Source organism: Protopterus annectens, chromosome 3.part1 (assembly GCF_019279795.1).
Source record: "Protopterus annectens isolate FY-2018-M chromosome 3.part1, PAN1.0, whole genome shotgun sequence".
NCBI lineage: Eukaryota > Metazoa > Chordata > Ceratodontiformes > Protopteridae > Protopterus > Protopterus annectens.
The window spans coordinates 1,021,253,996-1,021,276,102 of record NC_056732.1 but is presented as its reverse complement, the minus strand read 5'-3'; the positions used below and the strand labels follow the sequence as shown (position 1 = coordinate 1,021,276,102).

The window sequence follows — 22,107 nt, the reverse complement described above, 5'->3', positions numbered from 1 at the left end:
TTAAGCATTCAGTCAGCAATTCCCAAATTAGAAGGATGTAAGCTACCTTTCCTGCCGCAACAGTGCAGACCACAAACCTTCTTAATGTAAAACAACTGGTTTGAAGCCCAAGTGCTTAAACCAAAAGACTTATAATAACAGTTACAGTTTAATCAGGCTACTACCAAGCAGTAACAAATGCAGCAGAATAAGTACACTTGAGTATTTTCAAAAAAAGGCAAAAGCAAAACAATGTAATAAAGTAGGAAGAAACACAAATACAGTAAGAGCAGATGAATAAAGTGCATTTTTTTCTGTATTAGGTAGAATGAGTTAATGAGACTAGACTGGGAGGAGTGTGACAGATCAAATATAGAGCAGGGGCAGGCAATTGCAATGCCACCAAGTATAAGAAGAAGATACCAATAGGGAGGGAGGGTGTGAAACACACAACAGTTGTTAGACCACTATTTAACACAGCAGGAATAAGTGTGGGAGAAAAACCAGCAATTTCAGCATAGATCAGAAGCCAGCAAATATATATATCTAAATCAATCAAGCAAAAAAATATTAGGACAATGCAGAATTTTGAAGTGGACAAAAAAATACTTATCATTTTATATTTTGAATTGTTTCAGTAGCACTTTCAGTCAGAACACCAGGGATCCTTAATACTCTTGCCCCTCTATGGCTAAAAAGAGTCAAGAGTAATCATGCCAGATGGCCAAGTCTACTAAGCAAATTATGTCCTCTAGGCACAAAGCCACGAAAACCTGGCAAAAGAACACGACTACCTCCAACCTCACACTTTACAAACAACTTCGCAACCAGGCCAAACTCTACAAAACCAGAATAATCACAACCCCAAGAAATTCTGGGGAGCAATAAACTCCCTACTCCATCCTGGAACTAATCACAATCCATCCCCAAACCCTGAAATAACCTCTCCAGAGTTAGACTCACTAACTCCTATTTCATAGAAACTATTACTAAACTTACTTCCACCTTCCCACCTATAAACACAAACCTACCTTACACTACTATACCACAAACCTCATCTACTTCAATACCCACTTTCTCTTTCTCTCCTATACCTACCTCAACCATAAAAAAAACTTCACAAACTGAAACCTTGCACCAACGCCCCTGGCAACCTACCTGCTGAATTCTTACAACTCTCAGCCTCAACCATAGCATACCCCATCAGTATCCTCATCGACATATCCATTCAGGAATCTTGCATGCCATATATCTGGAAAAAAGCATATGTCCTTCCACTCCATAAAGGAGGCAATAACTCTGACATCTCAAATGTCCGGCCTATTGCCACACTCTCACCCATCTCAAAAATACTCAAAGTGCATTCAATCTCAGCTCCTTAATCACCTGATGACACAACAACCACTTTCCCCCAGGCAGCACGACTTTAGACCACGACATAGCACTAACACTGCCCTTATCTCCTTCCTGGACACAGTTAATAGAGCTCGAGACTCTGGATCCTTTAACACAGCCTCCCACCCCCTTCTGCTTACCAAACTATCCAAACTGAGCATCTCTCCCCCCACACTTCAATGGTTTACTGACTACCTCACCAATAGGAAACAGTCTACTACTTGGCAGCAATGCTTCTCCCCTTTTATCAGCACCAATACTGGGGTAACCCAGGGGTCTATACTGGGTCCCCTTCTTTTCAGTATATTCATCAATGACTTCCACACCTCTCTCTCCCACTGCTCTGTAATTCAATAAGCAGATGATTCTACTATTATCTGCTCTTCTAAATCTGCATCTCTACTGCAACATACCAAAGAAGCTTTCATCTCAACCTAATCCTGGATGTCACAGAACCAGCTCGCCCTTAACCCTAATAAAACCAAACTCTTACTATTTACCCCAAGTAAATGTAGCCCAGTCAAGAGATCGGAACTCTGTCCATTCCAAAAATAACACTATCATTGAAGTCGTTCGCAATACAAAACTGCTAGGTGTCATCACTGACAACAGCCTTACCTTCATATCCACAAGAATATCAGAAAAAAACATAAAAAACTAGGAACCCTTTATAGGCACAACTACTTTCTTAACTCCCCTGCAAAAAAGCTCTTGCCTCACAATTTCTGCTTCCTATTGTCTTATATGGTGCCCCCCATCCTCACCAACATTTAGTCCTCTCTAAAAAAAAAAAAAAAAAAAAAACAAACTCAACTCATGTTACAATAAAATTGCCAAATTTGCTATAAATGCCAAATTCTCCACCCATCACTGCACCACACTGCAGCAACTAGACTGACTTGAACTCCCTCATCACCTAATATACCTACAACTTACTATTGCCCATAAACTTATTTACCTCCCAGCAGCCTGCCCAGCTCTCATTAGTATATTGACCATCTACCATCCTAATTGTCACCCCAGGTCAGAGAACAAAATGCTGTTAAATATCGACAAACCTATGCTCTCTGCTGGCCAAAAGCTTTACTCTAGTACTGTTTCTAAACTATGGAATGCCTCCCCCCTCCACTCAGAGCCATGTTTAATGCCTCTACCTTAAAAAAAATCACTTAAACTTCACCTCTCCTCACAGTGGTTATGCACTTTCACCTCTACTAAGAACCACATAACTTGACCCTCTCACTATCTTTTCTCCTCTTCTCTCTATAACCACTCTAATCTCCCTTTCTCTCAACCACTCCAACTCATTTTTCCTCTAACTTTGAGCCTGCAGTAAACCTACATTACCATACTGTTTTTCCTTCTTTTCTGCTATTTATCTTGCTCAATATTTAATTTACCGTTATTTTGTAGTTTCAATCCATGACTATATGCTATTTCCTCACTGTCCTGTCTCCAATCCACCTTCTGTTACTAATCATAAATAATCATAATGCTAGTCTCCAATTTTACCTCTGTCAATAATTTGGTGTATGCAGTCATAATGTTGTTGCATTTGCTACTGTTGTATTATATATCCTGTATCACTGTAACATATTTCCTATATGTATTAAATGTGGAGCTTTTCTCCCCATGCCTCCACTGAAAATGGGTTCTTCTGGCCCAGTGGACTACCCCAGTAATCAAATACAATAAATAAACAAATAGATCAGCTTTTCTAAATTCCTTATTCTATGAAGATAAAAGCAAAGATGCCTATGGACATCTTAAGAGATGAAGGGTATATTCTCCTTTATTGTCAAATTTTGGAAAGAAAACTGGTAAATTAATTACTTGATTGATGTTCGAGTGAGAAACCACTTTTGGTAGAAAAGAAGAATTAGTGTTTAGGGTAACTCTTTCCTTGTGAAAGATCAAACACAGTGATTTCAAAGATATTTGGAGTTCTGAAAGTCGTCTTGCTGAAGTGACAGCCATCAAAAAGACAGTTTTTCAAGATAGAAACTTAAATTCTATTTTAGCTGAAGATTCAAATGGTGGGTGTACTAAAGTCAAATCAAAGGTGGAGTTGGATCTTGAAATGGAGGTCTAAGTAAAAATGTACCTTTTAGAAGACCTTACATGACTTGGTTGAAGCTAAAGGAAAACATCATCTCTGATGTAGTAGTTGGAGATGGCTGCCAGGTGAACTTTAATGTGGAGAAACTCACCCAAATTTGAAAAATGGAAAAGAAATCAAACATACCCAGGAGTGGAGCATTGAAAGGATCCAAGTCTCTCTGACAAGCCCACAAAGAAAATCTTTTCCATTTACTCTTATAAAATTTCCTAGCTGAAGGTTTGTGGGACTAGAAAAGAATCTAATGAACTGGGGAGGAAAGCCTGGAATGTCTAGTCATTATTAGAATTAGAGAAACCATGTGGTAAATTTGAGGCTTGTAATGTCCACATGAAATCACCCCTAAGGGGTGTGACAGGAGATCTGAAGTGGATTCCAGTGTTCAAGGTGGGCATACTAGGTGAGAACATAGGAAAGGGAACCACGCCTGCTAAAGCCAGTAAGGGGCAAATGAGGATTACTTTCCTCTTCAACCGATGTACTTTCTGAAGAAACTTTGGAATTAGAGGCAGGGGACGGTAAGCATAAAGGAGACCAGAGGGCCAAAGATTAATCTCTCGGTAACTCCATGACAGAGAATTAGGGCAAAGAACCTGCTGCATTTCTTGTTGAGGATAGAGGCAAATAGGTTGCATCATGGTTGACCCCATTTGAGGAAGATCACATCTGCCACTGACTGACCGAGAGACTACTCGTGAGTCGTCGGGATGGTTCTGCTGAGCCTGTCCATTAAGATGCTGGATTTCTCTGATATGTACATCACTACCAAAAAGTGGTTGGAGGAGATGACCAATTGCCAAATCCTCACTGCTTATCGGCACAGGGCATAGGATCTGGTTCCTCCGTTTGCCAATGAACCACACTACTGACATACTGTCAGTCTGAATAGCAATCGTTCCTAGTGGAAGAGAGCTCTGAAGGTCCTGCTGCACCAGAAGCACCACTCTCATCTCTAGAACATTTATTTGCAAGTTTGTCTCTTCTTGGGAACACCTACCTTGAACTGCCCGTCACAAGTAATGCCTCCCCATCCCAACTAGGAGGTGTCCAAGGTCAACATGGCATTTGGGGGAGGAAGGATAAATGGGCACCCCTGACAAATCTGTTTAGTGTGTATCCACCACAACAGGGATTTTATGCAAACCTGAGATAATTTTACTGGCTGTCATAGAGATTGTTGATGAAAAGACCACTGTACTGCTAGAGTCCATTGAATTCTCATATGCAGATGAGAAATGGGTATCAAAGTTATTGCAGCAGCCATCGACCCTAGGGCTTTGAGTACTATTCTTGCTGGGGGAGAAGGATGAGAAAAAACATGACTGATGTGTGATTTTAAAGAAAGAATTCTGTTTTGAGGCAGAAGAGCTAGGCAACTTAATGTGTCCAGACGAACCCCTACATACTCAAAGACTTTAAATGGTTGAAGTTGTGACTTTGCCAGATTTATCATAATTCCCACAGATTGAGTTAAGTAGGCAATCTCCGGCCCTTCCCAGAAGATGCCTGGTTGGTGCAGTAAGGAGCCAGTCTTCTAAATAAGGAAACACTCTGAAACTATGCAGTCTTAGATGACCTGATACCACTTCCATGCATTTGGTGAACACCTTGGGGGCCGTGGTGAGACATGAAGGGCAAGGCTCTGAACTGGTAATGTCTGGCAACCAGACGGAAGCATGGACATCTTTGAGAGCAGCTGTTCATTTTGATGTGATAGCACACATCTTGAAGATCTAGAGAGCACATCCAGTTGTCTTTCTGAAGGACAGGCAGAATGGACTGAACTGTGACCATTTGGAATTCTTTTCAAACTGTTTCAGATAACAGATCCAGAACGCATCTCAGGTTCCTTGGTTTTCTTTGGCACTAAAAAGAATCTTGAGTAAATTCCTGATCCTCTTTGATCTAGGGGGACCTCTTGGATAACTCTCTTGTCCAGCAGCTTTTGAATCTATAGAGCTGCTAACTCCCTCTGATTGGGTGGAACATCTGGTAGAAATTTCCTTTTCCTTACGGAAACTTGAAAAGGGGAATGAAATATCCTCTGGAAATGATCCTTTGCACCCATAGATCTTTGGTGATGGCTATCCAAGCTTTTGGATGCAACAACAAGCACCCACTACCAAATGCCTCCAGAGAGGGACAGTCAGGCAACTTTTCACGAACACTTAAAGGATCTGTCCAAGAAAGAATCTCGAAACCCTTGATTCTGCAGATCCCCTCTGCCTTGTGGGAGTCTCCCAATGTAGTTACTTCTCCCTCTTCCTCTGGGGAAAATTCTCTTTGTGACTCTTGGAAAGGACCTTGAGATTTTCAGAAACACATCCTTTTACCACCGTGCTAATTCCTGGAAAAAGGTCTCTGCAGGGTAAAAAAGTAGATTCCCATGGCAGATAAAGTCTATCCATCTTTCTCACTGCAGGAGTGTCTCTCTAACTGCTGTCCCAAACAAGGAAGATCCATCAAGGGAAGCACTTATGAAGGATGCCTTAAAGGACTCTGCAAAATCACACAACCACATCCAGACATGTCTCCCAATGGCTATGCCTGAACCAGCAGCCCACGAGGAACCTTCAGATGTGTGAGAGATTAACCTCATAAACGAGTTAGTAATGGATTGTAGGGTGGCCAGTCATGAGGAAAAGGATTTCTGTTCCTCTGTGGACATGGACCCAGCGGTAGAGTTAGAGAGTTCCTTGACTAAGTCCCTTTGTAACCTACTGAATGTGTCAAATAATTCACCGATCATAAGGCAAAGGTTGCTGATGCATACAATGTTTCCCAAACCAGTCCAATGCTCTAAACTCCAATGTTAAGGGGATGGCTACAGGAGCTCCTTCTTAGTGGCTGTCGCAACAACCATGGCATCTACAGGAATATCTTTTGTGCAGTGTTGTCTGTCAGAAAGAGCACTCTAAATCTTGTCCAGATATATGGGGATCGGTTCCACGGAGCCCAGTTCCTTCCATGTTCTGCAAGAGACAAGGTCTATCAGCTCATCTGCAGGAGAGGTAACCCAAAACAAAGATGGTCCAGACCCAAAGGCTTCAAAAAACACAGATCCCTCCTGGGAAGGGGTTTGGGAACACCAACCACCTTTCTGGCATAGGATCTCTAAGATGTCTCCAAACGAGGCATCCTCAGATGGAGATATCGGGGACCCTTCCTCTTCATCAAAACTGGTGTCTTCTGTGAGGTATTCCTGCAGGGAATCCAAGTGCTTCCTAGTGCATGTCCTCTCCCGAGGGACCTCTTCACTGGGATGTTCCTGGGAGGTGTCAGAAGAGATGAGGAGTTCCCTGATGGGAACTGCTTGGAAACACATCTGGGCTGGCTGTTCCTGAGGTGTAAGATGAGAAGACTCAAACAGAGGATCTAAAGAGGGAACGGAGGCATGGATCCGAAAAAGGAAGTCTCAAAACCACTCTGGGGTCTACGAAAACCCTCTCCATCACCTCAGATACCAGGGGAAGCAGAGGACAATCCCACAGGAGCAGAGACTATTGAACCAAACAACCCCTGAGCCTCCCCAACCCTCTGCTCTGAGGGAGTAATCAGAGGCACACTAACGCTGAAACTCCAAGGGAAGAGATAGCTCTGAAAACTTCAGAGTTAAAAGTCAACCCCTCAGATCTGATGCAAAGTTTTTGGCTCCGAGAGCCGTGTTCCAAAGGAGTTGGAGCCAATCAGGGAAGTTGCTGGAGTGGAAGACTAAATAAGCTTTGGATCCAACAGCTCAACTCTTGGAGCTCTCGGATCCAAGGACTCAAACAACAGGCTGGATCGGAGAAGGAGCAAGCACAGGCTGGAAGGAAGGTTGAAAGCTCACAGAACCAATGGGAGATATAGCCAACAGGACCCTCATCTGGATCTGTGTTCTGAGGAATTTTCTCATTATCCTATCTACCTCCAACTCGGAAAGACTTTAAGAAGCCTTAACAGAAGAGGAAGTGGAAGATGGCCTGGCCAACTTTTTGAGTCTCTCTTAAAAAAAAAAAAAAGGAGAATCTCTGGGATACTGGCTCCGGAGAAAATCTTGCAGCATGGGGCCAAGGAGATTTGACTGTATTTGGTGTCAAATCTGAAGGCTTCAGATTCAAGGTCTTGGAAACCTTATTTAGGAGGCTCTGAAGAAGGTACATTTAGAAGACACCAAGCAGGTGAGCGTTTACAGTGCTCCTTTGAATTTTGAGAATGGCTTTGAGACCCTGAAGAAGTGCCTGCAGAAGAAGCTGAGGCCAGGAGAAGACCTTTTAAAATGAACTTATTTCTACTGTCACGTAATGCTCTAGGGTTAAAGGCTGCATAAATGGAACAGGTGGTGTCCAGATGTGCTGGGCTCAGACAATAAATGCACTCCATGGGGGCATCAGAACTGGGGATCTTATGCCCACAGGAGGTGCACTTTTTGAACCGGTAGCCTCATCAGCCATACTGAAAAAAGGGCACGTAACACATGTAAAAAAAAAAAAAAAAAAAAAACTTTTTTACGTAAACATAGGAAAGCAAGAAAAAGAGTAGGGCTAACTACCAACAATGGTATCAAAAAATATTACCTTCAGATAAAGAGAAGGAAATGGTCTAACACTGATAGTAAAGGATTACTGAAAAACTGGTTAAGGAAAGATTTCCAAGGGTAAAGGGGATAGTCTTAGTATATAAAGAGGGAAAAGAAAAAAAATATATATAGAAAAATATATGGAAAATATAAACTATCCACTCAGTGTAACCCACAAGGAACTCGAGCAATCACAATCACCTCCAATCCTGAAGAGTGGCAAATGACATATGAGGTAATACAGTTATCAGGGGCATTATGGGTAAGTGAAGAGCTCGAGAGTTGGATCCTATAATCTAAAGAAAGTGGCTGAGCTGGATCCGATGATCAGATCCGAACCACATTTGTTGAAGGACGAATAAAAATGACAATATCAGATCTTTAGATTTTGCACTGCAGACATCATATGCAAAACCATTTTCTAGATTTGGGACTGCAGACATCATATGCAAAACCATGTTCTGCATTTGTTGCTTTTGCAGTGGGTTGCCTCAAATTTATTTGGAAGCATATAACATTTCAGAGTGCTGCACTGTTTTTGGTGATATATATCCTTTGCACACAATTTTTTGGTGGATATATATACACATACCCCCATTCTCAAAATACAACTGCATTCTTGATTAGTTGTGTGTCTAACAGAAGGAAAGCTATCACCACCAGAAGTTTGTTTCAATTACTTGAATGAGCCCATGGAACTTCATTAAGTAAACTGCAACGCATGTGAAAAAAATTAACTGTTTGCTTTTGTAAAGCACACCGAACTGCAGAATTAACATTTCATAAAAACAGTAAAATTCCTGACAAGGAACACAATAGTTCTGACAACAAAAACATCTGATATATTCACAGGTGTCTAGGTTATGAACTACCAGTAATTTAAGACATTAGCTAAGAAAGTTACAAAAGTTTTTGAATAAACTAATTTACAATTTGTGCTAGTGTTTCAAGCTTTTGCAGTGGTACAGAAATGCAAGTAAAAAAGTTCAAAAGAAAAGACAGACAACAGAATGCAAGTGTATGTGTGTACAGAACTTGCATATTTCAATACTGTGACCACAAAAATGTTGTTGCTACAGTTGGTATTTTTGCAGCTTTTACTGCCAGTGGGATGACATATTAAACTGTTCACAGCTATTAGGCGAGAGGAATAAAGAAAAAAAATTATACCCTCAGCAGCTGCAGGCTTGGCCCGACATCTTAAAGCAAGAGATGGGTCAGGAGATTCACCTGTTGAATACAAGACAATATATGCATAAGAGGCCAATGTGAACAAGATACAAGGCTGAAGGTACACAGCATGACTAGCTCCACTGCACAGTCGTTTATAAAAATAACAGACTTACTGTGCACAACACTGTGTGCTACCAGCATAAGATTTACATACTTCCACTCACAAACTCAAAAAGTATCCAGTGTGAACACAAATTCTGCCTGCTCATTTGGATATAAACAGACTAGGCAAACAAAGACCCAAGACCAAGTACAATTTCAAACACTGCTCCTATTTCCCACAGAATGGTAAAAGACTGCAAGAATTTGCATTACTATATCATTTCTGAATAATACGAATTCAAGACTATTAATGGTCAACATTCTTTACTAAACGTAAATCATACATTTTTAAGAGGTGCAGAACAAGATTTCTAGTTTAAAGCAGAACATCCCTTAAAATTGGTGATAACTGAAGGATGTGATTTGCGCTTCTAATACATGAAGGGACACACAAAAATTAGCGTATGCAGCAATCCTCTGCAAAAGAATCCATACCATGCTGGTAATTTATATCTGTGCTATATCACTAAACCGGCTCTTTCAAAACAGTCATGAATAAAAATTATGTACCACAGCAGTCTTTTAGTGTCCTTTACTAGTGATACTACAAAATGTTTTGGGGTGAAAGTCTACTGCATCACTATATAGTAGTTTTTTGTGTATGTTTGTACAGATAAAAGGAAAGCATGAGATTTCAAGAACCAGCTAAGGCAACAAAGTAGTCCATGCTGATGTTTCTTGGTGTACGTGTGTATGCATGTGTGCATCTGAGTGATGGTGATGAACCACTGAATCAGTGATGAGAAGAAACATCACGTAGCAGTCTTACAATGAAAAAAGCAGACTAGACAAAATCAGATTACAAAGAAAATTGACAAATAGTTTATTGTGCATCAGCGAAGGACTATTAGTGAGCCACAAAAACTTTGTTCTATTAGTGAGTTAACAAAACAAGACAGAAACATTCCGATGACAATTTGAAAAACATGCAGTTTATTAAGCTGAAATATATTTATTAGCTTGTACAGAGTCCATAGTAAAATTGTTGTATTTGTATTTTATTTAGGGGGAGGGGGCTCTCCCAATCCAAAAAGATTTATTTATGGTGTTTTATACTCACCCCCAATTTAATAAAGGAAAGAAAGACTAGGGACTCAAAGTATGAAAAACACAAAAAAATATTAATACACATACACATACGTTAGACTTAGCAAAACTAACATAGGTGCTGGAACCACAGAAAGAAAGGGGAGGGAGAACTCCCCACTTTTACAGCTGTAGAGAGAGGAGGACCCAACAGAGGACTCATGGGTGATGCTAACGTGAATTTGAACTGTGCAGAAAAACTATGCTTTTAAATACAGCCTGCTGCCAGAGTCAAGGACATGTTTTATGTGCTGCGATCCATTTATTTAGCTGCTTAGCTGCAAAGTATTGTGCTCCATTTGTTTATTTAGCTGCAAGGTCCGTTTTATTCAGCTGCTTAGCTGCAAGGTCCGTTTTATTCAGCTGCTTAGCTGCAAGGTCCGTTTTATTCAGCTGCTTAGCTGCAAGGCCCGTTTGTTTATTTAGCTGAAAGGCCCGTTTGTTTATTTAGCTGAAAGGCCCGTTTGTTTATTTAGCTGAAAGGCCCGTTTGTTTATTTAGCTGAAAGGCCCGTTTGTTTATTTAGCTGAAAGGCCCGTTTGTTTATTTAGCTGAAAGGCCCGTTTGTTTATTTAGCTGAAAGGCCCGTTTGTTTATTTAGCTGCAAGGTGTGTGTGTGTGTGTGTGTGTGTGTGTGTGTGTAAAAAAGAATTACCCAGGCTCAAACCCTGTACCTTAGATACAAGGGCCTGCATTCTACCCATACCACCACCGAGTTAGCTCTCAACTGTCTAGATCTTCACAGAATATTTGGCTCACACTTTTGGTCTGTTCCACTTAAATTTGTGGTTTTCTGGCAAATCAGTGAAAACGGAATTCATTACATAATGCTAGCCCTTTAAGTTTGTCTTCCTATTTTTTAGGAAACACATGGTAACACAAAAAAAGAAGTTATGTCTTACCATAACGTTCCATCTATGTTGTTCATCTTCTTTCATTCATCACTGATGGGTTCGGTTCCAAGCCCTCGGAACAGAGTCGGCCTTTTTACCAAGCTCGCGCCAACCAAAAAACTGTCGATCTAAGTCTCTACCCAGAATGCCCTTCTCCCGGTTACCTCAGATCGAGTTTGCTAGAGAAAGAGAAGTAAAACCGAGGCCACATCTGCGCAAATACCCTAGAGGCACCATTTAGAGCCAAAGTATCCTCCAGGAGCCTTTGGAGGGGGGAAGGAGGTTGGGAAGCGATGAATGAAAGAAGATGAACAACACAGATGGAATGTTATGGTAAGACATAACTTCTTTATCTGATGTTGTTAATCTTCTTTCCATTCATCACTGATGGGACAGAATCCCAAGCTACCTTGAAGTCCATGGGTGGCCCTTATGGAAGAACATTCCTGAGTACCACTGAGCTAAAGGCAGCTCTCCTGAGTACCACTGAGCTAAAGGCAGCTCTCCCTCTGAAGACCAAGTCCAATTTGTAATGATTGCTAAAGGTATGAGGCCTAGCCCAAGTAGCTGCTGTGCAGATGTTATCCATGGAAGCCCTGGAATGGAAAGCTACAGATGTTGCCACAGATCTAGTGAAGTGAGCTTCAACTTTTGGCATAGGTTCATTACTGAGGGAGTAGATGAAACGTATGCAGTCCCTTAGCCATTTTGATAATGTAACCTTGGAAACAGCCTCTCCCATTTTGGGTCCAGAAAAGGAGATGAAAAGCTGTTCCGATTTACAGATAGGTTTGGTCCTGTCTAGGTAAAATCTCAGACTTGTTTTAGCTGCTGAGATCCAAAATGGGTCTCCAGTCCCATCTTTTTCGGCAACAAAAAGAATCTCGAGTAAAATCTGGATCTGAGCTGGTGTGGTGGGACTGGCTGGATGACTCTTTTTTGAGACAGCTTTATAATCTCTGAAGCTGCTTCTTCCCTTTGACTGGGTGGAACGTCAGGAAGTTCTCTTGGAAAATTTGGCTGACAAGAAAGGGGAATGGTGTAACTTCTGGTGATGATACTCTGCACCCAAAGATTGGTGGTGATAGATTGCCAGGCAGCATGGTGCAGAGAGAAATGACCCCCGACTGCTTCCAGAGGTAAGCAATCGGGCTGCTCCTCAGGAGTGCTGATAAGGCTATCCAGTGAAAGAGTCCCTTGAGCCTTGGTTATGAGGACCCCCTCTGCCTCTATAGGGCGTCTTCCAGAATTGTTACCCCCACTGCCCTAGGGGTATCATCACCACGTGCGGCACGGAAAGGACCCTGAGATTTCTTATTCCACATTTTCCCATTCCTCTGATTCCTGGAGAAGGTAGGTTGAGGGTTGGAAAACCGTAGGCCTATGGCAGACAGGGTCTTTCAGTCTTGTTCGCACCTGGCTAACATGTCCTTCACTTTGGAACCAAAAGGGGGTAAAACTTTGATGAGAGCATTCAGAAAGGAAGATGTGAAAGGATCCACAAGGTCACAAATGTGCATCTAGGCATGATGCCGCATAATCCCCGAACCTGCTGCCCTAGCCGCCCCTTCGGTCACATGTGACAACAACCTCATGGATGAGTCAGATATCGATTCCAGGGTTGTGAGCTGCGAGGCCACTCTGTCCCTGACCTTGTCAGACAACTGTCCTGCGAGCGTACCAGAGAGTTCGGAAATCAAGTCCCTCAGGAGCCTCGTATAATGTGCCAAATAATTCAGGGACCGTATAACAAAGGTCCCTGATGCAAAAACATGCCTCCCAAGTTTGCCCATCGCCCGGGACTCCCTGTTGGGCGGGTGGACAGAAGGAGTTTCCTCAGCCAAGTCCTTTTTTGTGGCAGCCGCCACAACCATAGCATCAACTGGTAATGCTTTGGACCAATGCGGGTTCTTCCTCGGGAGGGGAAAGAATTTTGTCTGGTCTCTGAGGGATCGCCTCAATGGAATCAGGGTTTTTCCAAGCACACCGCAGGAAGAGCTGGATGAGCTGGTCAGCAGGAGGGGTCACCCAAGAGGTAGAAGGCTGGGCGTGAAAAGCCTGCAGGAACAAGGACTCCTCAGACAAAGGGTTGGAGGGCTTCCAGTCACCTCTCTGCTTTAACATTCCCAGCATCAGGAGGTGATCGTGGGGACCCCTCACCATCATCGTAATCTGTGTCTTCCGTTAAGGACTCCTCGAGCGAGTCCATGTGCTTCCTCTTGCATGTCTTCTTTCGAGGGGGCTCCTCAGTGGGGGTCTCCGAGAAAGACTCTGAAGAGCAGAGACCCTGAACAGGTGTGTCCTGCAGCTTCTCTGCCCAGTGTCCCGGGGGGGGTGGTAGCTGTAGCTCAGGGGGGTGAAAACTGGGGTTCCGACATCAAAGGAGTGCTGCTAGAAGCAACAGCCCCCTCCATCGCGCAGCAGGCAGGCCCGCCCAAAGAGGGATGGGAGCCCGGAACAGAAAAAGATAACCTCGGGACCGGGGTCACACCCCACTCCAACGAACGCGATGGAGCCTTAAGCAGGATCGGCGTGGACGCGGCTATCACCGCCGAGGATGGAACCGAGGAGGGAGGTGGCTCCATACCCTGGGGCGATGTGCCTTTCCCCCAATTCTCAGACTGAGGAAGGACCGGTTCAGTGGGAATTGAAGACCAAAGGGACAAACTCGGAGCCGGAGTGAAATGCACTGTAGGCCCCAAGGTGATGGGTTCCAAGAAAGACGTCAGAGCAGAAGGCTTCGGAACCGAGATGGTCGAAGGAAGAGTGTAAGATGGAGTCCATGGATAAGACAACCCAAGTCCTGCAGGTGGATGGGTCTTAGAAAGTGAGGGGATCCCCCTGGCTAACAGCAGCTGGTCTACAAGACGCACCACTTCATGTTCCAACAGCCTCCTGGTGGATCTAGTGGGCACTCCGGATGGAAAGTCAGGACGTTCGATGAAGGGGCTATATGCTTGGTCCAGAACGGAAGGGGAGTATCGGGTCTGTGGTGCAAGGTCTGCTGGCACCGAATTCTCTAGTTTTGAGACTGGAAGTAAAGGGGTCAAATCCAGTGGGGTCAGTACAATGCTCAGTGCCAAAGTGGCACTCGGAGCTGAAATGGTCGGTTCCAAAATGGAAGCTAATGGAGTAGTCAAAGGTGTGGCCTGAGCCGAAGTTGAAATGGATGAAGTAAGGTCTATGATCGATGACAGAGGCAAGACTGGTGCCGAAACAAGCGCCGGTATCGAAGTTTTCAAGATGGTCGGAGCTGTAGAGGCAGATTTATGCTCCGAAGATAACTTTGGGACCTTTGATTTCCCAGGCTTGCTCTGATCACTCGATGGTGAAGAAGGAACAAAGTGGGATCTCTTTTTGTCCTTAGTAGGAGGGGTTGAGACCTCCATCGCAGAAATGGCCTCTGAGAAGGGAGACTTGAGTAACCCTTTCAGAATGAGATTATTTTTGCGCTCATTAAGACTGCGTTGACTTGAAACTCTGACAAATGTCACACGGAGGTTGCATCGAAAGGTGGGGCACTCCCAAACAGTATACACAGTCATCACGAGAATCACTATTAGGTAACTTGCCCTTACATGAGATACAATGCTTAAAACCTGAAGTACCCTTCTTATCCAACATCTTGACAGAAAAGACACCAGAGGCCAACTGCATAATCCAACTAGAATAAAATCAACTCCTTTCAAAAAGGTCACCAAAATAATAATACACTGGTATGTAGAGGAAAAGAAGGGAAACACCTGAATAAAGTCAAAGCTAATAGGTTAGACAGGAGAGACAACACCAACTATGGTACTAAAGGAATACCACAAAGGTAAGGGAGGAAAGGCCGTACCAACAATGGTACTAGAAAGTTTACCAATGGTTACAATGGGTAGAAAGGGAAAAAAAACAAGGTTAGATAGGAGAAAAGACACTGGAAATACTAATCGCTTAATAAAATATGAAGATATGCAAAATTTTCACACAATTATCAAAAAAGTTCCACTTAGCTGAGAGTTCGGCTGAAAGGTGGGTTTACGGCTATGCAGCAAACGAGATCTGAGGTAACAGGGAGAACAGCATTCCGGGTAGAGACTTAGCTCAAGAGTTTTTTGGCTGGCGCGAGCTTGGTAAAAAGGCTGACTCTGTTCCAAGGGCACGAAACTGAACCCATCAGTAATGGATGGAAAGAAGATTAACATCAGATCACTATTTTAGCAACTTTCTAAGATTATACAAGCAATATTTAAAATGTGTCCCTGGTTTTGGGCCTTTGCCCCCCCCCCCCAATACATTTTGGATTTTTCCAGATTTCTTCTGTTGTGAAATTGAGAACTTTAGTTGTATCAAGTGGATAGTGCAATGGTGGTGTTTTTGCCTCACAGCAAGAGGTTCTCTGGTTTGATTCTCAGTTGGGGTGGAGACTGTATATCCTCCCTGTGTTTGTGTGGGTTTCCTCCCATGTTACAAAGACATGTGACTGGAGCTTTTCTCCCTGGGCCTCGGCTGAAAATTGGCTTCATTCAAAGTCGGGCTTTCCTGGCACACAAATGTTAAATAAATACATTTAACAAGGAGCTGACAGCTTCAGGGGAAGAGAAGTTTAGTGCTGCTTATTCCAAGTCTGTTTGTATTGTTAGTAGCACAACAGGTAGTAGCCTTACTTTTGATGCAGAAAGCTGTGGGTTCTACTCCTACAGTATGCAGATGGATCGCTGATACTGTACTGTTCATAGGTTGGTATTAGGCTATCAGGCATAGGGCCTATACAAGCCTAGCCATAACAATTCCCTGGCTATTTCTTCCCACACTATTTACTTCCCTGGACCCCTGTCTAGCAGGGCAACTGACGTGATCCCCGGGGTGAATTTCCTTTCTCCCATCCAATCATCAAGGTTCCTTTTGAAGAGGGGCAAAGAGGCACTCTGCTTGACATGTATGGGCAATTTATTCCAGAGTCTGGGGAGTCTCTGGGTCAGGAACCTATCCCTCCAGCATGTTTTGTTTATTGTGATGACAAGGTTTAGATCCCTGGAGCGTGTGGCTCTGAGGGACTGGGATTTCTTTAAGTGTAGCATGTCCAACAGCTCTGGGTTTGACATGGCCTTGTATGTTAAGCAGAGATCGCCTCTGAGTAGACGATATGCGACAGAGTACAGCTGGAGTTTTTAAGGTGGTCAGCGTAGGGCATCTGCTTTAGGCCTGTGATTCTTTTAGTGAGGTATTTCTACGGCCTTTCCAGTTGTTGCAGATGTCTTGAGAGGTACATAACAAACGGGGCGTTGTATTCTATAATGGGTCTAATGAGGGATGAATACAGTGGGACAATGACCTCCTTTTTTTCTGGATGAAAAGCCCTTGGTGATTAGGTGTGCCACATAGAAGGATTTTCTGACTGTTGTGGCGATGTGGTTATCGAAGATGAGACCACTGTCCACCTGTGTCCCTAAGTCTCTTATCACACTTTCAGTGTTTAGTGTACTGCCACCTATATGGTAATTCACGGGTACATGTTTTTTACCAAAGGGGATAAATAGAAGTTATGTCCTTACCATAACGTTCCATGTGGAGTGTTCATCTCGCCTTTGTTCTTACACATGGGTTCGGAGCCGATCCTCGGCTCCGTGTCGGCCGCTTGCAAGCTCTGCATAGAGAAGAAGCTCGAGATCACCTAATACCCACAATCCCCCTCTGCCTTTACCTCAGATCTAGTTTGCAAACAAACCAGCAGCCATAGAGAGCACACTCATACCAAAATTTACACAATCAAGAAATGCTCTATATATATATATATATATATATATATATATATATATACATATGTGCATCATAATAATACAACCACTGCAAAAAGCAGAAGGAGAATACTCCAGACCAGGCACCAAATAGAACGTTCTTCCTGAGGGTGGGAATGTAAGAACAAAGGCGAGATGAACACTCCACATGGAACGTTATGGTAAGGACATAACTTCTATATGTGAGAGTGTTCAATCTCGCCATTTGTTCTTACACATGGGTAGCGTCCCTAGCTCCATAATCCTGAGGAACTCACGGGAGGACGTTCTTGAGCACAGTGGAACCAAAGGTTGCCCTATCCCTAGAAACCCTGTCCACTTTGTAATGAGAGATAAATGTATGCGGCTTAGCCCAAGTAGCAGCTGCACAAATCGTGTCTAATGGTAGGCGAGCTGCGTGAGCCAAGGATGTAGACACTGACCTTGTAGAATGTCCCTTAGGTTTGACAGATAAGGTTTGGTTTGAAGAATCATAAACGTATATGATACAATCAGTTAGCCATTTGGAAAGGGTTCGTTTAGTAACCGCTACACCTTTCCTGCTGTCAGCAAAAGCTACAAATAGTTGATCAGATTTCCTGTGATCCTTTGTTCTTTCTAAATAAAACCTGAGTTGTCTATGGACATCCAATTTGTGTAACATATACTCTAACTATTAGTATGATTTTTGAAAAAGGTGGGTAATTCAATGGACTGATTAATGTTATTGGTAGAGCAAACTTTGGGGAGAAAGGATGGATTAGTGCGAAAAGATACTCTGTCAGAATGGAAAATCAAATAAGGGTGCTTAATAGACAGAGCCTGAAGCTCAGACACTCGTCTAGCGGATGTAATGGCTACCAAGAAGAGGGTCTTCCACGATAAAAACTTCAATGGGCAAACGGAGGCTGGCTCAAAAGGGGGCAACATCAATTTAGAAAGTAAAAGGTTCAGATTCCAAGGTGATGTAGGAGTTCTAACTGGTGGTCTAATATGAAAGGATCCTTTTAAAAAGGCCTTACAAAGTCTATGAGCCATAATAGGTGCTCCACATTCTTCTACATGAAAGTTGGAAATGGCAGCCAATTGTACTCTTAAAGTGGCAGGAGAAGCTCCTTGATGGAATAACTCTGTTAAAAACTCCAGGATCTTGTTTAACGGAGCTATAACCGGGTCCAAATGATGTGAATTCGCCCAGAAGACGAAACGCTTCCATTTACTGGTGTAGGTCTTTGTAGTGGAAGCTTTATGAGAAGCCACTAATATATTCTGAACTGCCGGTGTAAGAGAATCAGACCTGGCTAGAAAGGGAAGCGGAGCAGCCAAGCTGCTAGATGGAGTGATTCGAGAGATGGGTGAGGAACTCATGACGAGTGAGTCAGTAGATCTGGCTCTGGGTCCAGAAACCAAGGTCCCCGATTGCGGTGTTGCAATAGAAAGGGAAACCAAATCTGACGAGGCCAGAACGGGGCAATGAGGATTATCGTCCTCTGAAGGTTGTTGGCTTTCTGCAGAAACTTTGCAATAAGGGGAAAGGGAGGAAAAGCGTACAGGAGACCCGGGGGCCAATCGTGCACCAGCACGTCCCTGGGGACTTCCCCTGGAGGGGGTAATAGGGCAAAGTAGCTCCTGCATTTGGCGTTCATTGGAGACGCAAAGAGGTCGCAGGAAGGCTGGCCCCAATTGTGAAAAATCGTCTTCGCAATTGACTGTTTGAGGGACCACTCGTGAGGCAACAGGATTGCTCTGCTCAGCCTGTCGGCTATGACGCTGGATGACCCCGGGATGTGCGTTGCGATCAGAAAGCGACCCGTGGATTCCGCCCATTGCCAAATTCTCATGGCCTCCCTGCATAGCTGATAAGACCTGGTTCCCCCTTGCTTGTTTATGTACCAGACCACAGACATGTTGTCTGTCTGAACTGCAATTGTCCCTAGAGGAAGAAGGTGAGCAAAGTGTTGCAACGCTAGAAACACTGCCCTCAACTCCAGAACATTGATGTGCAGATTGTACTCCAAATTGGTCCATTCGCCTTGGACTGTCTGTCCCTGAAAGATGCCCCCCCACCCTATCAGGGAAGCGTCCGTGGTTACCGTAGCTGTCGGCGTGGGTAGCACAAATGGTCTTCCGCTGGAAAGGTTGCAAGTCTGGAGCCACTAGGTTAGGTGTGATTTGCATGTGTTTGTTATCAGAATTTCGTGTGTCAGAGGTAGCTGTTGGAACGACCATTGTGCAAACAGTAGCCATTGTAGAACTCTCATGTGCAGTCTTCCCAATGGTATCGCAATGAGAGAAGCTGCCATGAGACCCAAGACTTTCAGAACTAGCTTTGCTGGGGATTTTTTGGATGATAGAATGAGAGAAATGTGGCTTTGTAGTGAGGCTATCCTTTCTGGAGGGAGCCTTAGACTTAAATGATGCGTATCTAATTCCGCTCCTATGAATAAGATATGCTGTGATGGCTGTAGTAAAGATTTTTCGAAATTTACGGAAATTCCGAGGTGAATACAAAGTTGTAGGGTATACTCCCTGGCCTGTATCAGTTGACGCCGGGTGGTGGCAGAAAGGAGCCAGTCGTCCAGATACGGAAACACCTGGAATCCTAGGCGTCTCAGATGAGACGCTACCACTGCCATGCATTTGGTGAAAACCCTGGGGGCTGAGGTCAGACCAAAGGGCAGGGCTCGAAACTGATAGTGACTGGCTCCCAGCCGGAAGCGCAAATGATCCCTGGATGCCCTGGCCATTTTGATGTGGTAGTATGCGTCCTTCAGATCTATTGAGCACATCCAGTCGTCCTTCTGTAAGAATGGAAGGATCGATTGAAGCGTGACCATTCGGAACTTTTCTTTCTTGACAAAGGTGTTGAGGTTGCTTAGGTCCAGAATCGGCCTCCAGTCCCCTGTCTTCTTTGGAACTAAAAAGAACCTTGAGTAAGTTCCGAATCCTATTTGGTCCGCTGGGACTGGTTGGATGACTCTTTTTCTAGCAGCTTTGAAATTTCTATAGCTGCTGGGTCTCGCAGATGGAGCGGCACATCTGGGAGTCTTTTCTTTGGAATGGGAGTGGATAGAAAGGGAATTCTGTAACCTCTGGTAACCACGCTTTTTACCCAGTTGTCTGTAGTAAGATTCTACCAGGCCTGAGGGTATAAAGCTAAGCGACCCCCGACTGCCTCCAGAGTAGGACAGTCGGGCCTCCTCTCAGGAGTGCTGGAAGGGTTTTCCAGGGGTTGTATCCCTGTCACCCTGGTTTTGCGGACCCCCTCTGCCGCCAGGGCAGCGTCTTCCACCTCTGCCCCCTCCTCTGCCTCTAGAAGGGGCATCACCCTGTGTGCCTGGGAAAGATCCTTGGGGTTTTCGAAACCACATTTTTCCACCACGTTGCCCTTTGGGGTACGGTCTGGATGGGGTGGAAAAACGGACTCGACAGCAGACAGAGTCTTTCCCTCCTGTTCACACCGGGTAAGGGTCTCCTTTACTTTGGGGCCAAAGAGTGGCACCATCAAATGGGGCGTTAGTAAAGGAAGACTTGAAGGCTTCCGCAAATGAACATAAGCGCATCCAGGATTGTCTGCGAAGAGCAATCGCTGAAGCTGCTGCCCTACTCGATCCTTCGGCTGCGTATGATATCAGCCTCATGGATGAGTTAACGATGGATGTAAGGGTATTGAGATGTGCTGTAACTTTCTCTGAGACAGCAGCATCTGTAGTACCCTGGAGGGTATCTCCCAACTCTTTGATTAGATCCCTCTGTAGACGTGTAAAATGGGTCAAATAGTTCAGGGATCGCATAGAAAAAGCCGCTGAACTAAAAATGCGCTTCCCGTATCTATCCATCGTCCTGGAATCCTTGTTAGGCGGATGGACAGATGAGGAAGATTCCGACATCTCCTTTTTCGTGGCAGCTGCCACCACCATGGCGTCCACTGGAACTCCCTTTGTGAGGTAAGCCTTGTCTTGGGGTGCAGTAATGTACTTATTGGGCTTCCTAGGGACTGGTTCCACCGTGTCAGGTGTCTCCCACACCCTTCGAGCAATCAGCTCCATTAACTCATCGAAGGGCGGAGTGACCCAGGAGGAGGAAGGGCGAGCACCGAATGCCTTCAGCAGGACTGACTCATCCTTAGAAGGGGGAAGGGACTGCCAATCACCTCTCTGCTTTAGGATCTCCAAGATGTCAGAAAAGGAGACATCTTCTGAAGGTGACTTTGGGGACCCTTCTGACTCATCTAAGTCAGTATCGGATGTCAAAGATTCTTGTGGAGAATCTAAGTGTCTCCTCTTACACAATCTTTTCCTAGGGACTTCTTCGGGGGGAGCATCCGAAGAAGCCTCCGAGGAAGAGGGGGCACCCTCCAGGGGTGGCTGAGACACCGGTGCTCGACGCTTGGATATGGCCGTTGGTGCAGAGGAAGATAACGGTCCTTTATGGGGAGGAGAGGCTGCTTCTACTGATGTGGTTGTCTGGGTAGACAACACCTTCCTCATAAGATCGAAGGCCCCCGGGTCCCGAGTCGAGGTATCTCCCGGTTCCGAAGAAATGGGAAGAATCCCCGAAACAGGCACCGAAGGCATCGACCCCGAGGACGGAGCCGAATCGATCCGAGCCGAGGCCCCGAGAGGAAGAGTCGGAACCGAAACATCGGTTCGACTCTCGGCCCCGGAACCAAGGATGGATCTTCGACCCCGAGACTCCGGTACCGGATCCGACGGAGTCGAGGTGAACGGAGCCGACCGAGAAAAGGACGGTTCTGGCACCGAGGGCTCCACAATCAGCAGATCAACCTCTTCCGGCTCCAAAGACTGGACAGGTCTCGGAGGAGGAATGGATGGAGATAATGGAAGGCCTTCAAGTTTCGACACCAACTGGGTGGAAACCGAAATAAGCTTGGACAAGGCCGTATGTTCCAATAATTTCTGCACCACATGGTCCACATCGATGTCGGAGAGGGGCCTGGAAGAACGGGTCGAAGGAATCGAA

At 44.5% G+C, this 22,107-nt stretch overlaps 1 protein-coding gene across 2 annotated transcripts in view; it reads right to left on the bottom strand.

The window, feature by feature from the left end:
• Nucleotides 1–22,107, bottom strand: part of LOC122798333 — a 487,632-nt gene that overhangs the window by 325,844 nt on the left and 139,681 nt on the right. For both annotated transcript variants that reach the window (XM_044067174.1, XM_044067175.1), the window contains one exon: nucleotides 9,222–9,281. In XM_044067174.1, coding sequence (XP_043923109.1) covers nucleotides 9,222–9,281 — 60 coding nt within the window. The remainder of the gene's footprint in view (nucleotides 1–9,221; nucleotides 9,282–22,107) is intronic.